A 12,137-nucleotide genomic window follows, 5' to 3' on the forward strand; every position below is an offset into this window, starting at 1 on the left:
CTCTTCTCGTCCATTGTCAAAAACGCCGGACTGAGTAAGAGAGGAGGCAATGGTGTATTATCCTCTGGTACTTCAATGATATAACATGACCTTTCATATAACCCGCATTTTGTAGCGGGAATTCTACAATCATCCTTATTAATTCGTGGTTGACTTGACGCAGGCTTATCTAAAGTTATTATGGCTGCCGGCTGTACAAGTTTAACCCTGCGTTGAGTGGGTACCACACTTGATCGTTCTTCCGTATTGTGCGTCAAGGCAATGCCGGTCAATGATGAGGTCTCCAGATCCACATATTCCAAGTCATCGTAAGTTGACAGGTCTAATAGCTCTGGTGCAATATCTGCGGTTTGTGCGGTGATCTTCGTTTGTAATGGCTTTACAGCTGTTAAATTTACAATTTTACCTTGAGTTTGTGTTTGATTTTTAAATTGAGCGGGGCCCGTAGATGGTTTAACCAAATCGGTTGATACTGTCTGGCCCATTTTGATGTTCTGCAAGAACTTCCGAGCTCCATTTAAAGTGTTATTTTTCCTCGCCTTTTGGTTTTTCGGTTTATTACTGATTGTCTTGTCGGCATGTTGAGTCTTTTGAAGACGGTTCCGATTGAATGCTGACTCCTGAGGTCGATGCCATTTGAATGTCCTGGCAAAGTTGATTAGCAAAGAGTCTAGCCTGTTCAAATGCTGTATGAAACGACAAGTCTGCGACATTCGGAATAAAGGAGATTGTAGATGAGCAAGGACCGGTTTTTGGCAATGACTCAGAGACCTTGTTTGTTACATTAACTGGTACTGCAGCGCCTTTCTCGGCCTCTAAGGAAGCCGACTCGCCCACCAGAGGGAGTTGCGTTCGAATTGATGAATGAGGACATTGTCGTTCCGGCAGAGTCAAAACATCAGCTTGGCATTGATGATGTTGTAGTAAGATGTTTTGCTTCTGCTCAACTTGAATACTGGGCTTATCACTTATTTGGCCTCCATCAGTTTTAGTGCACTCAGAGGACCTTGGCCGAGTAGTTGACTTGCATCATATTTGAATAATGCAAGTGCCTCTCGGGAAACCTCAGCGAACAGCCTTTTGTCGGTACAATCACTTTTTCTGCCCTCACTTAGTAGATTAAAGGCTGCATCCAGTCTATTGATTCCCTTGTGTTGTTCCACATACGAGTGATCACAGATTATTTCTAATTGAATCAGTTTAGAATTCATCATGGCCACAACAGTTGTTAAGTCTTTAGTTGCCTCGTGTATGTTCTCATAAAGTTTCATAAAAGGGGCCAAAGAAATCGCTGAGGATGCCGATAGGAGAGCTTGTAGTTCAGAAGGGGGCAACATGGTGGATATTTTCGTTCCTGAGGTTTGTACATGTTGATTCGGCATCCTACCAGGATGATTCTCCTTATCACGCCGGATTTTAGGAAATTGACGTTCCATCAAAGATGAGTCCATAGAATCTTTAGGTAAAGAATGCTCGTTGCAATACGTTTCCTCAGCATCTTCGTTTGCATTACTGTTTAAAGCGGGATGTCTTTTTTGGGAGGTCAATTGAATGCCAGATAACTCATGCCACGACTCCCCATTGGATTGGTGTTTGTGTGTTTTCGATCGTTTATAGCAAACTTCTGGCCATATATCACCCGTGGCCCCATTAACTGGGTATTATTTCGTTTTAGGGCTGTTTTTGCCTTTATGTCAGCAGAAATCCTGTGCTCTTCAGATTGCTTATTTGAACATGCTTTGTTCAAGAGCACCAGGTTTTGTAAGACATTATTCACAACCTCTAATGAATCTCTTCTTGCAGCACTTTTTTGCCCAAAAGCGGCTCCATCAGGCTGCCAATAGCCAAACTCGGCTCTCGACGTTGCACCTCTGGAGTTAAATCAAGTGGCTGAAAGACATTGGGCCTCATTACACGGTAGGCGGAGGACCAAGGTGCTATTAGCACCTTGGTCCATGCCGGTAAAATACCAGCACCGCCTTGGTGGAAAGGGGAATTACAGCCCTATTCCAAGGTTGGCGGGGCGGTAATTCCCCCTTCCCCCATTGCCCTTCCCCATTCCTATTTTTGCCCCATAGGGCTCTATGGGAATGGGGAAGGCGCTAATTACGGTGCCGCAAATTGCGGTACCGTAATTAGCACCAAGGTCCCTTTGCGGGTTGGTTTTTAACGCCTGCTAAACAGCAGGTGTTAAAGTACCTACCCGCAAAGGGACCTCGTAGTAAGGTGGTAAGGGTTTACCGGTACCGGTGCACTTACCGGTACCGGTAAACTCTTACCGCCGTCCGTGTAATGAGGCCCATTGTCATTATCATTTGGTTCACGAATGGACCCAGTGGCCAATTTTTTCTTAATACTCAATGGAGAGCTTGCAATGAACGGAGCTTCTGATTCCTTTATAGTGGGCATGGAATCCTGGCAGCCCAACCTCGGTTGAACGGCTGCCTTACATGATTCTGATGGATTGGTTCCATGCGAGGACAGAGTTCTCAAGCCTTCCACACAGTCTCCACTGGGGGGAGTATCTCTTTCTCCACAATCACCAGGTCCCACCCCACGCACAACGGCACTCAGGCCGCTCTGCAGCGAGCTCTTCCTTCCAACATCCCCCGCCCCCTCCGAATCAGTATCCGCGGCGTTCCTGACATCCGCGGGATCATGGAGCGGGTGAGTGTTGAATACCGACGTAGCGTGGGGGGGAGTGTTAACCATATTTTCTGGAGACTCGTTCCCGTTAACATTTACTGGATTAGCATTTAGCACTACTGAGAAGACAATATGCTCGGTGCTGACACTATCGATACAGTCAGCGCTGCTAACTAGTGCAGTGCTGCTCTCACCAGTAACGCCGGATGTCAAACGGGTTCTCTCCTGTGAATACGCAGGTTTGTTCGTGACCATAGATGCAATAATGGGTGCTTCAAATACTGTATCACAGTGTGTATGATGTGCAGATTCAAAGTCAGGTTCCGGAAAACAGTCAACCACATCAGAGGTGCAAGAATAATAGCGACTTACTTTGGGAATAATTTGAGAACGCTGTAAGGCTATAGTTTCAGCTGGAACTCCAGCACAGTCACGACGCTTCTGAGCATGAGTCCTTAAAGCTGGAGACGGCGCTGCCGCCATTCGCCCACTCGCCAAACAGCGAAACAGCTCCAAGTCCTCAGCCCTTTCTGCCTCAGGGCTTCACGCCACAAGGATCACAGAGGCGGCCTTAAGTAGTCAGCTGACCAGCTGGCTATTAGTTGTTAAAGGCACACGCACCTCTCCCCTCTTCTGTGTGCTTGAATAGATTGAATAGGTTTGAGATTCTCACTCCCTCCTTTCTCCTTTGCACTCGCCACAGCAAAACAGCTCCAAGTCCTCAGCCCTTTCCGCCCCAGGGCTTCATGCTGCAAGGGTCACAGAGGCGGCCTTAAGTAGTCAGCTGACCAGCTGGCTATTAGTTGTTAAAGGCACACGCACCTGTCCCCTCTTCTGTGTGCTTGAATAGATTGAATAGGTTTGAGATTCTCACTCCCTCCTTTCTCCTTTGCACTCGCCATAGCAAAACAGCTCCAAGTCCTCAGCCCTTTCCGCCTCAGGGCTTCACGCCGCAAGGGTCACAGAGGCGGCCTTAAGTACTTTTATGATTGCATATAAATAATACCAGACATTGATACAATTGATGCAACATTTAGTCACAGTTAGTCCAGATAACCCAGTTTCATAAATGTATGTACATGTTAGCGTTTCAAAGTAATATGTTAAACGCGGTAATAAACACGTATAGCAATAGTTTACAACATTTACAACATGCTGTAAAAAACACAAAGGATGGCAGATTTTAAGATTTGTATAATGTTATTTTCAATAATTCATGTGTAAGCAGCTTTGAAACATTTTCAACAGTTGAGATAGTCTACGTTTTTACAGAAATAATACCAGGCTTGTGTGTGAATAACACTACTTAAAAAATACAAAAATAAAACGTTTAATAGTCCACAAGGAAGAATAATTCCCTGTAGGAAAATGTTAGAGGAATAGTCAACTGATGACATCTTGACAAGTGTTGACATGTAATAATGGCTCTTGTCTTCTTGTCAAAAACTTTGAACACAATGTTTGCCAATCCGCGACTCACCACATTGTATTAAATTTCACAGAACAAATGAAAGAAGGCACTGGGCCTAATTCACAGAAGTGATTTATGAAGGTAACGCCCTATTGTAAAACGTTCTGTGAATTAAGCCCCCTGACTTTTAAATCATGACTATGTGCTTTTAATGTACTTTAACGATTCAATTTCAAGGATCCTTTTCTATAATTGTGCTCAGCGGATGTGATTCCTGGTTTTGTGGACACTTGAATGAACGCTGGTTTTCAGTGTAAGATGACATGTCCACTGGAAGAAGGAATTTGACAGCCTTTACATTTCCCCTAGGAGATTGAGACAAAACAATGAAGATACACGTTAAATTTAATCATCTTCTCTTACTTGGTTAATTATAGTTTCTCTAATATTGACTCTGTTTGGCCTACAAGACAATAATACAGCAGTTAGTGGAAAAACAAGAACCACGTTAGCATATTTGATCGAAATCAAACATGGGCAGTAAAACTCCTTGAGGAATTGCTCTCTTTCAATCACACATTTCCTTCTCTTGTGTATAGATTATTTTAAGGAGTTAATAAAAATGTTCATATGAAGTCATCCCAAGAGTGATATTGGTTGTACTTGGGCTCTCAACATACTGATAAGCTCGATGTATTACATAAGCAATACAACTGAAACAGTACCTTGAGTAGCACCATATTATCTAATGTGCAGGAGTCAAAGCCAGTGCATGCACTAAACAGGATATTCATCAGCTGACTCAAGAGTATACAGTGGCTCGTTTAGTTGGTGATGCAAGATACAATTATATGAGTTATATCATGAAGTTTTGTTGTGATGTTGTGTGTTTGTCAGCAGGTTAGATTGGAACCTGAACTGAATGGTTTTAGGAATGTTCTCATGTTGGATCATAAACTTAACAGTCCTTCAAATTAGTGTTTATTTGCAATTTGAAAAATGTATTCGTCAACATAAGGGAACATTTACGTGGGGTCCCCATTGCTTCTGGCTTCCCGCTTTACCACAACTAATAAGACTCATACCCACATTTGTGGAGAAAATGAACATTTCTTTGAGTCAATATGCAATAGGGAATGACACACATTGCTACAACCTTCACAAGCACTCAAAAACCATTATTTCTTGAAAAGGTTTATTTCATTTAACCTTTTGTTATTATGATCTCCTGTTAAAACCACTTGACAAAAGGCATCCACATATGTCATATGTTGATTACATGGTGGTGCCGGACATCACAGTCCGCCTACTAGGCCTAAGAAGACAATTAGGCACTTCCACCGGCGTTTCATGGTTAATGAGCCACAATATACAATTATTTTACTATTGTTACTCTTTTTGCACTGCAGTGCTCTAATTCTTTGTGTGTCAAATGTACCTATGATTGCTTTTATCAAGTAATCGTTATTAATAACATTTGCTGTCATTATAAATGAGTTTCCCTGCGAAGGGATTTCCTCCAGCGTTACCAGATAGCAAAAGATTAGACATGCACTACAGAACGAAATCGTGGGAAGAATCAAAGGCCTACAAAAACATACTACACAAAGTACACTCATGTGATTAGTTAGACTTATTTTCCTTTTAGTTATGCTGGCTGACAATCATCAAGGCTACATTCACTAGAGAAATACGTCATGTGTATTGAATTGGTCTTGTTGATTTGCTGCTATAGTTGACATCATTTTGTGTTTTGAAACATATTTTGATATTGATTTATAAAAGGTTCTATGGCATTAGCAAATGACAAAAACCGAGAAACGAGAAACATATGGAAACATCTCATTTGCATTATGTTAATTGCACTGGTGTGGCCTAGTAGCACCCCATTCTTGTCCGGGACTACTATAGCCTGAAGCCTCAGTTTGTGAGCTGAAGGGAGTGTGAATCAATGCAGTGTGTCAATAGTGAAATGTTCTATCAGTGCCAGAACGGTGCTCTGATCCTGGTGATGCACAGTTTTTTAAAACATTTTTATTATTAAAACATGTTGGATCTTCAGGCCTTCTTGGTGTAGAAAAATAAGTCGTCCGTTTAAAGCCATACAAATACAATTCTTAAAAAATACAAAAAAGTCAATTCTTTAAAAGTTGTCACTGAAGCTAATGGGAGTGTTTGTTTGGCGAAGGAGTGAGGTGTTTCCGTGGTGGAGGCCAGTTGATTCCTCTATTGTTGGATTCCTGTCTGAAAGTTATTTCATATGATAGCTGTTAGCTCAGAGCCAGCGAATTAAGAAAAGAGCTCTAAGCCACTGTGTGAAGTTCACCCAAATGGGCAAGACCTTGGAGATTAGTGTATGGTTGAGGGTGTTGCTCTGTAGTTGTACAGGGGGCAGAATAACCATTAATTTTGTTTAAGGATTTTGTATTAAAAATTGAAAGAGGCCTGCCCTAAAATTATAAAATTTGAAATACAAACGTCAAATCTCCATGCATCATAGGATATGCAAATCGCTGGTTCATTCCTCATGTTCCCAAACTTGGTAATACACCTAATAATTAGAGAGAAAGGGAGTCAGGCCATATTTCTTTATGAGCTTGACCTTTTACATTCTTATAGCCGTTATCATATCGATTATTTTGCAAACATAAAGCATCCCTTAATTTCCTGGAGAACAGAGGTTATCACTTCAGGTACCATGCCACTGTTCCTATTAAAAATCATAGTAAAATAATAGTTATTTAACTTGTTTCTGCAAGTGGCTGTTGTTAAGACGGATTTCCGAACTCTGTCCTGGTGGCGCAGAAGTTCAGAAGGCCAACCTAATTACTTGGAACAGGGTAACCTCTGGACAAGCCAGACCAATCAAGGTAGCGATCGCGGCGGTCAAGACTAGGTCTCAAGAGGGGTGAGGGTGACTGAAAGCCCGCAATGAGCACACAAAGCAAGAGCGCTTACAAACTACTCCAAACAGTTGTTATATCAAAAATAGATACACATTTATTTTAAGGCCTTTAAAATAATGACCGTAGCGAGAAAATCACAATATCACAATATTAAACCAACACATACCATATCAACACAATATATATACAAATACACAGTCGCAAGCGTTTAAAGCACGAAATATGTAGTCCACCTGAAAGGAAAGGAAAACAGGCAGTGCGATAACGCTTTAGACTCAGTTCGCCTTCAGAGGCACCTAACTAGATGGAAGTCCGAGCCCTGCGAAGAGTGGAGCCTTGTGCTCAAAGTACCTGCCACGCCGGTGCCAACGGGCAAAAGGGGAAGCTCTTCGGAGGAAGTCAGGCAGTTCGGGTTAGTGCACAGCAGAAGGAGAACAGGTTCCGCAACTCAAGCGCAGCCTCCACAGCGGGCAGAAGCAGAGCGCGAGTACGGCCAAAAGGGTGCTGTTTTTACACAGCAGGGAAAAGCAATGGGATACTGCAGGAGGGCGACCAGATCCTAGCTAAACTACTCACCGGTCCCCGAAGCAAGCAGACCCAGGCTTCTCCACGTTAGTTTCAGCAGCTGGCAGGTTCAGAAGTGCAGGGAACGCCTCGTAGTCGTGTAGAGCAAAAAGATGTCCCAATCGACGAAACCAGCACAGTTTTGTTGCCCCAGCAGGACAACGGAGCGGCCGTGTGTATTCAAGCCAAATGTACACTCCTCCCTTCAGACTTGGGAACGCCAAGTGTACGAAGCGTGGGAGAGTGACAAGGACTCGAAATACAACACAACCTGGCGGCAGTTACAGAGCAGGATTCCCTTGTAAGCTGGTCAGTCAACTGGATGGCCCAGAGACACTTCCGAAGGCTTACTTGGCAGGAGATGATGAAGTCGCCGGGAATAGCTGTTCCTGCTATTCCAAAGGTCGAAGCACCAGTACAGGCCTTCTGGTTCGATCCAAGGAGGAAAGGGTTTCACAGGACGACAGCAGTGCAAAGGAGGATTCCTTCAGCGGGTCACCAGCGATTCCTCGGTCCAGCCTCTTGGTTGCAGGATACTTGGCTCCTGTATTCCTTCGTTCGTGAGAACTCAGGAGATCGACATGGTAGTGGTGTTTCCAGCTCCCTCTTATCCACGGTTCCCTTCGCGCCAAAACGGAGGGGAGCCAATGGGAGATCCGCTCATCAACACACATACCATACGTGGACCAATCACGGACCACGGTGGTCCCAGGCATTCACACCACCCTAGACTCTCTGGCACCCAGGATGTGTATTGGGACCAGACATCCCAGCCCACACCCTGGAGGCACACAAACGACATGTAGAAGCCCGCGAAAGCAACCACGTTTCGCGGGAAAGTACATGCCCAAATAAGGAAGGCCCCGGGTCGCCCAACCTGGGGAAGGTGAAGGGAGCAAGACGGTCAGTGGACAAGACAAAGGAGCCTCGTGGTCTGGCCATTTTGGAGAGCCAGGCCACCATTTTGGGTTCAGTGAAAAAACGTGCTCAGAACGCCAAAAGGAGCTCAAAATAAACAAAACGATCGCTGCCACCATTCGAGTCCCTGAATGACTTGCACCGATCAAATACCATCCTAAAAGAGTATCTAGGGTCTGTAGAAGGCTAGAGACCCAAGAGAGCTGTAACCTAGCTTACAGTGCCCTCTTGTGTCATGTTGCACTAAAGCCGCAACACGATAAAAGAAACTACGGGAAACAGCGTTCCCCGGTACTGACTGTCTTAAGGGCATGTCAGTTTCCCCATAAGAAAAGGAGCGAAAGCCCAGAGAAGTGCGGCAGAAGGCTGTACTTCTCTGGCAAAGTCAAGGACAAGGTTAAAAACAATAGCAAAAAGTTTAGGGGTTGCCACATGGAAGGAAAATTCCCTACAATTACGAAATCTTTCCTAACAGCTGTCAATGTATTGCATTTGAATACATAGCACATATTTACCACACTTGCAGAGAAATGTGCACCAGACTCAGCATAGATGGGAACACATTTTGCAAGAAAATCCTAGCACCTAAAATAGTTTAACTTCAAGGTACACTAAAAATCACCTCCCAAGAAATGATCAAAGGAATGTGCTGTTTGTGAAGGAGTCAACAAGTGAAGTGAGTGAAACTTTAACTGAATACATTTTACATAGTTGCCAACAAGATCAATTCCAAACTGTACGTGCTTTTCCAATCCTGTTTTTTTTAAACCCTGTTGCTCGTTGCATATATTTTAAATGGTCCCTTTTGAGGTGTAAAATTCCCCTAAACAGTTATAGAGATTTCGATGTATAATGCTAAACTGCAGGAGACTAGCTTTGATAAACCTAAAGCCAGAATGGTTTCTCTCTAGACCGAAGGCTACTTTCAGAACTTGACTGAAACTCAAAGCCTCCTTGAGAAGTCTCAGAGGAGTTCAGCGAATGAGCCTTGAAGCACAGACTTTTTGCCTCTTTGCCCTGTGCCAGAAACACAGTCTGAGCTGGAAGTGATCAACAAGTATGATGCATCACTGTAACATTCGGTGTGATTATCGAACCATAATATAACAAAGAGCAACAGGTCTAGCCAATCCATTGATATTATAAATCTCGCACATACCCATTGTGGCTCTCCCACTTTGAGTTTCTGTCACCACCTACTGTACAAACACACTGAATGAGAAAATGCAAGGCGTTGATATAGGGACTCCATATCCTGCTTCAACTTCTGGCAGCACAATTTCTCACTCACAGAATTTTGAATACCTACAAATATATTGCTAGCAATGTAGGACATATGTATGCATCAACACTCAGTACAGGAAGTTCAGCCCCCAATCCCCCCAACCAACAGCACCACACCAATATTCCTTTTTATGTTCAATCTAGTCCTGTCTGTGATTCATTCAATACCCCGGAGAACCCTCACCAATGTGCCACAGATAAGTCAAGAACCAGGCCGGTATATAGAAAGAATAGATATTTATTACAGAATAGCACTCCATGGACCAAATGCTTTTCTTTCCTAATAATTATTTTTTCACAAATTGAAAACACTAGTTGGTTCAGGATAACCCAGATCACAAACTCTGTAGCGCCACAACATGTACAGTCAAAACACTTTGCCTGGGGCTCACTTATAACAGCATGTAGCACCTGGAAACCTTGAACCAGATCATAAGCTTGACACTCTACTTTTTATGAAGTTTAATTTAAATAATATGCAACACTTTCCCATTTGCAAAATCAATTTCACAAATGCAGCACTCTGTCTTTTTAATCTCCCTGCACACTTGGAAATGCTAGCAGTTTCGTTTCACTTAATCACATGTAAGAAAAATGTTGACTGGCGCTGCACTCTTAGCAATGCTGGCAGTCGTATAGCACAACAGACCTTTCAGAACAAACACTTTTAATTTTAATTTTAAACGCTTTTTCTTTCACCGATATGAAAGGCAAAATCTCCCTTCTCTCAGGAGCCTTGTTCTCACTTTCAGTAGAAGGCATGCTTTTAAATCATTGACTCCACTTTGTTTAACTTTGGGAAGACACTGTTCTGTCCTAGCACATAAAACACAGATATTCAGATGATCATTTGGAACCCCTCTGCTTTAGGGCAGGGTTCAGGTGAATAGTAAGCAGTAGGGATTTTTTTGTTTTTAATGCACCCCTCTCTTTTGGGGAATTTTGGGGTTGGCAAAAATAAATAGGACTAACCAATTACTTTACAGGTGATATCTTTATCCACACTGGAAGCGATGTTGTTCATTTTGAATTTTAACAAAATCACCCCATGTAATTTGGCTATGTGGGAATTAATTTAGTTAATATTTGGTAATAAAATGCTTGGGGTCTACTTTGTCTGCCCACCCAATCAATAATGGGAAAACTATTGAATCAAACAGATCCACACAAGACTTGGTTTTGTTGGACACATTTACTAACATAAATATCTCTGACTTTACGCTCAGGGAAAAGAACATCAAGGCTCAGGTCAACTTTCAGGTAGAGGACAGCGACCATCAGAATCCAATATTAATCATGGAAATTCTCTGGGCTCAATCCATCTATTTTGCCTTTCTTTGGCCATAGATATGTTATGATATTTTATTTTTTTGGTGCTCATACACAAAGTTTTTCAGAGCATGACGAGGCAAGGAAGGGGAACAAGGGAGCACGAAACAATGATCTTACTAGGCCCAGTGACATTGCGAAAGCGCAAGTGCAGCAGAGAAGGGAAGGAGTAAAGTGCAAGAGAGAGGGGACATGTGGAAAGTGCTGCGCAAGGTATAATGACAACAGGACTGGTTGTGCAGCCACCTAGGTGGCAAGTGCAAGATTTAAAGCGCAGACAAGGAGTGTCAGATAAGTGCAGGTAAGGGGACTGTAGGGTTACAGATACAGACCCAAGTGTAAGGGTTTCCAGGAGGCAGTGCGGGTTTGTGACTGGGTGGGCAGGGAACTGGGCCAGAAATCAGAGGGTAGCCAGGTGCAGAGTGCCAAAGCAGACACTGCTTATAGATCTCAGCCTCTGTCCCCCTCTCCTGATTTCCTCTTAAAATCAGAAGTTCCAATCAAGGTAATTTCAGGCAGTCTCCCTGATTTCCATTGTGCATCCCCTTATGAATCTTTCACCACTCTCACAAAAATGTCTAAATGATAGCATGCCAGCTCATTGGCCCTTGATAGGGAGTAGTGAACTGTTTTCCATCACCTTACCGAAGGCCAAACCTCTTTTCTTTGATTGGTTCATTCAGTTTCCAAGTCCCCCCCACCCCTTGAAATTCACTTTTCTACGCATTTCAATGATTGCACTTAAAAATTCTAACATGGCAAATATATTTATTTTACAGTTAAGCATAACAATAAATATATGCCTGAAATGGTCTGCCCATCCCATACCCAATGAGATGAGTACCGTGTCTGAATGAGGCTGTAGGTTCAAACAAGGACTTTTCTAGATGTATTCAAGAATTATAACAGTTATCAACTTGACATTTTCTGCCAGATATCCAATTGAATAAACTATAATCTCCCCGAATCTCTGCTTAGTGACATTTTTTGGCACGCTATAATCACATTTCAGGTTATAACTTTAGTTTTCAAGATCACATTTTTAGGAGAGTTAAATCAACACATAAGGAATTTCGTAG

The 12,137-nt window shown here is 42.9% G+C and overlaps 1 protein-coding gene across 1 annotated transcript in view; it reads right to left on the minus strand.

Annotated features, from left to right (window-relative positions):
* Positions 1-2,687: 2,687 nt before the first annotated feature.
* The window catches only part of CCDC195 (coiled-coil domain containing 195), a 172,665-nt gene continuing 163,215 nt past the window's right edge, over positions 2,688-12,137 (minus strand). Inside the window, exon 3 of the mRNA XM_069620362.1 lies at positions 2,688-4,422. Within this exon, the coding sequence (XP_069476463.1) occupies positions 4,290-4,422 (133 nt within the window). The 3' untranslated portion in view covers positions 2,688-4,289. The remainder of the gene's footprint in view (positions 4,423-12,137) is intronic.

The sequence above is a fragment of the Ambystoma mexicanum genome, chromosome 10 (genome assembly GCF_040938575.1).
Source record: "Ambystoma mexicanum isolate Mex_15411 chromosome 10, UKY_AmexF1_1, whole genome shotgun sequence".
NCBI lineage: Eukaryota > Metazoa > Chordata > Amphibia > Caudata > Ambystomatidae > Ambystoma > Ambystoma mexicanum.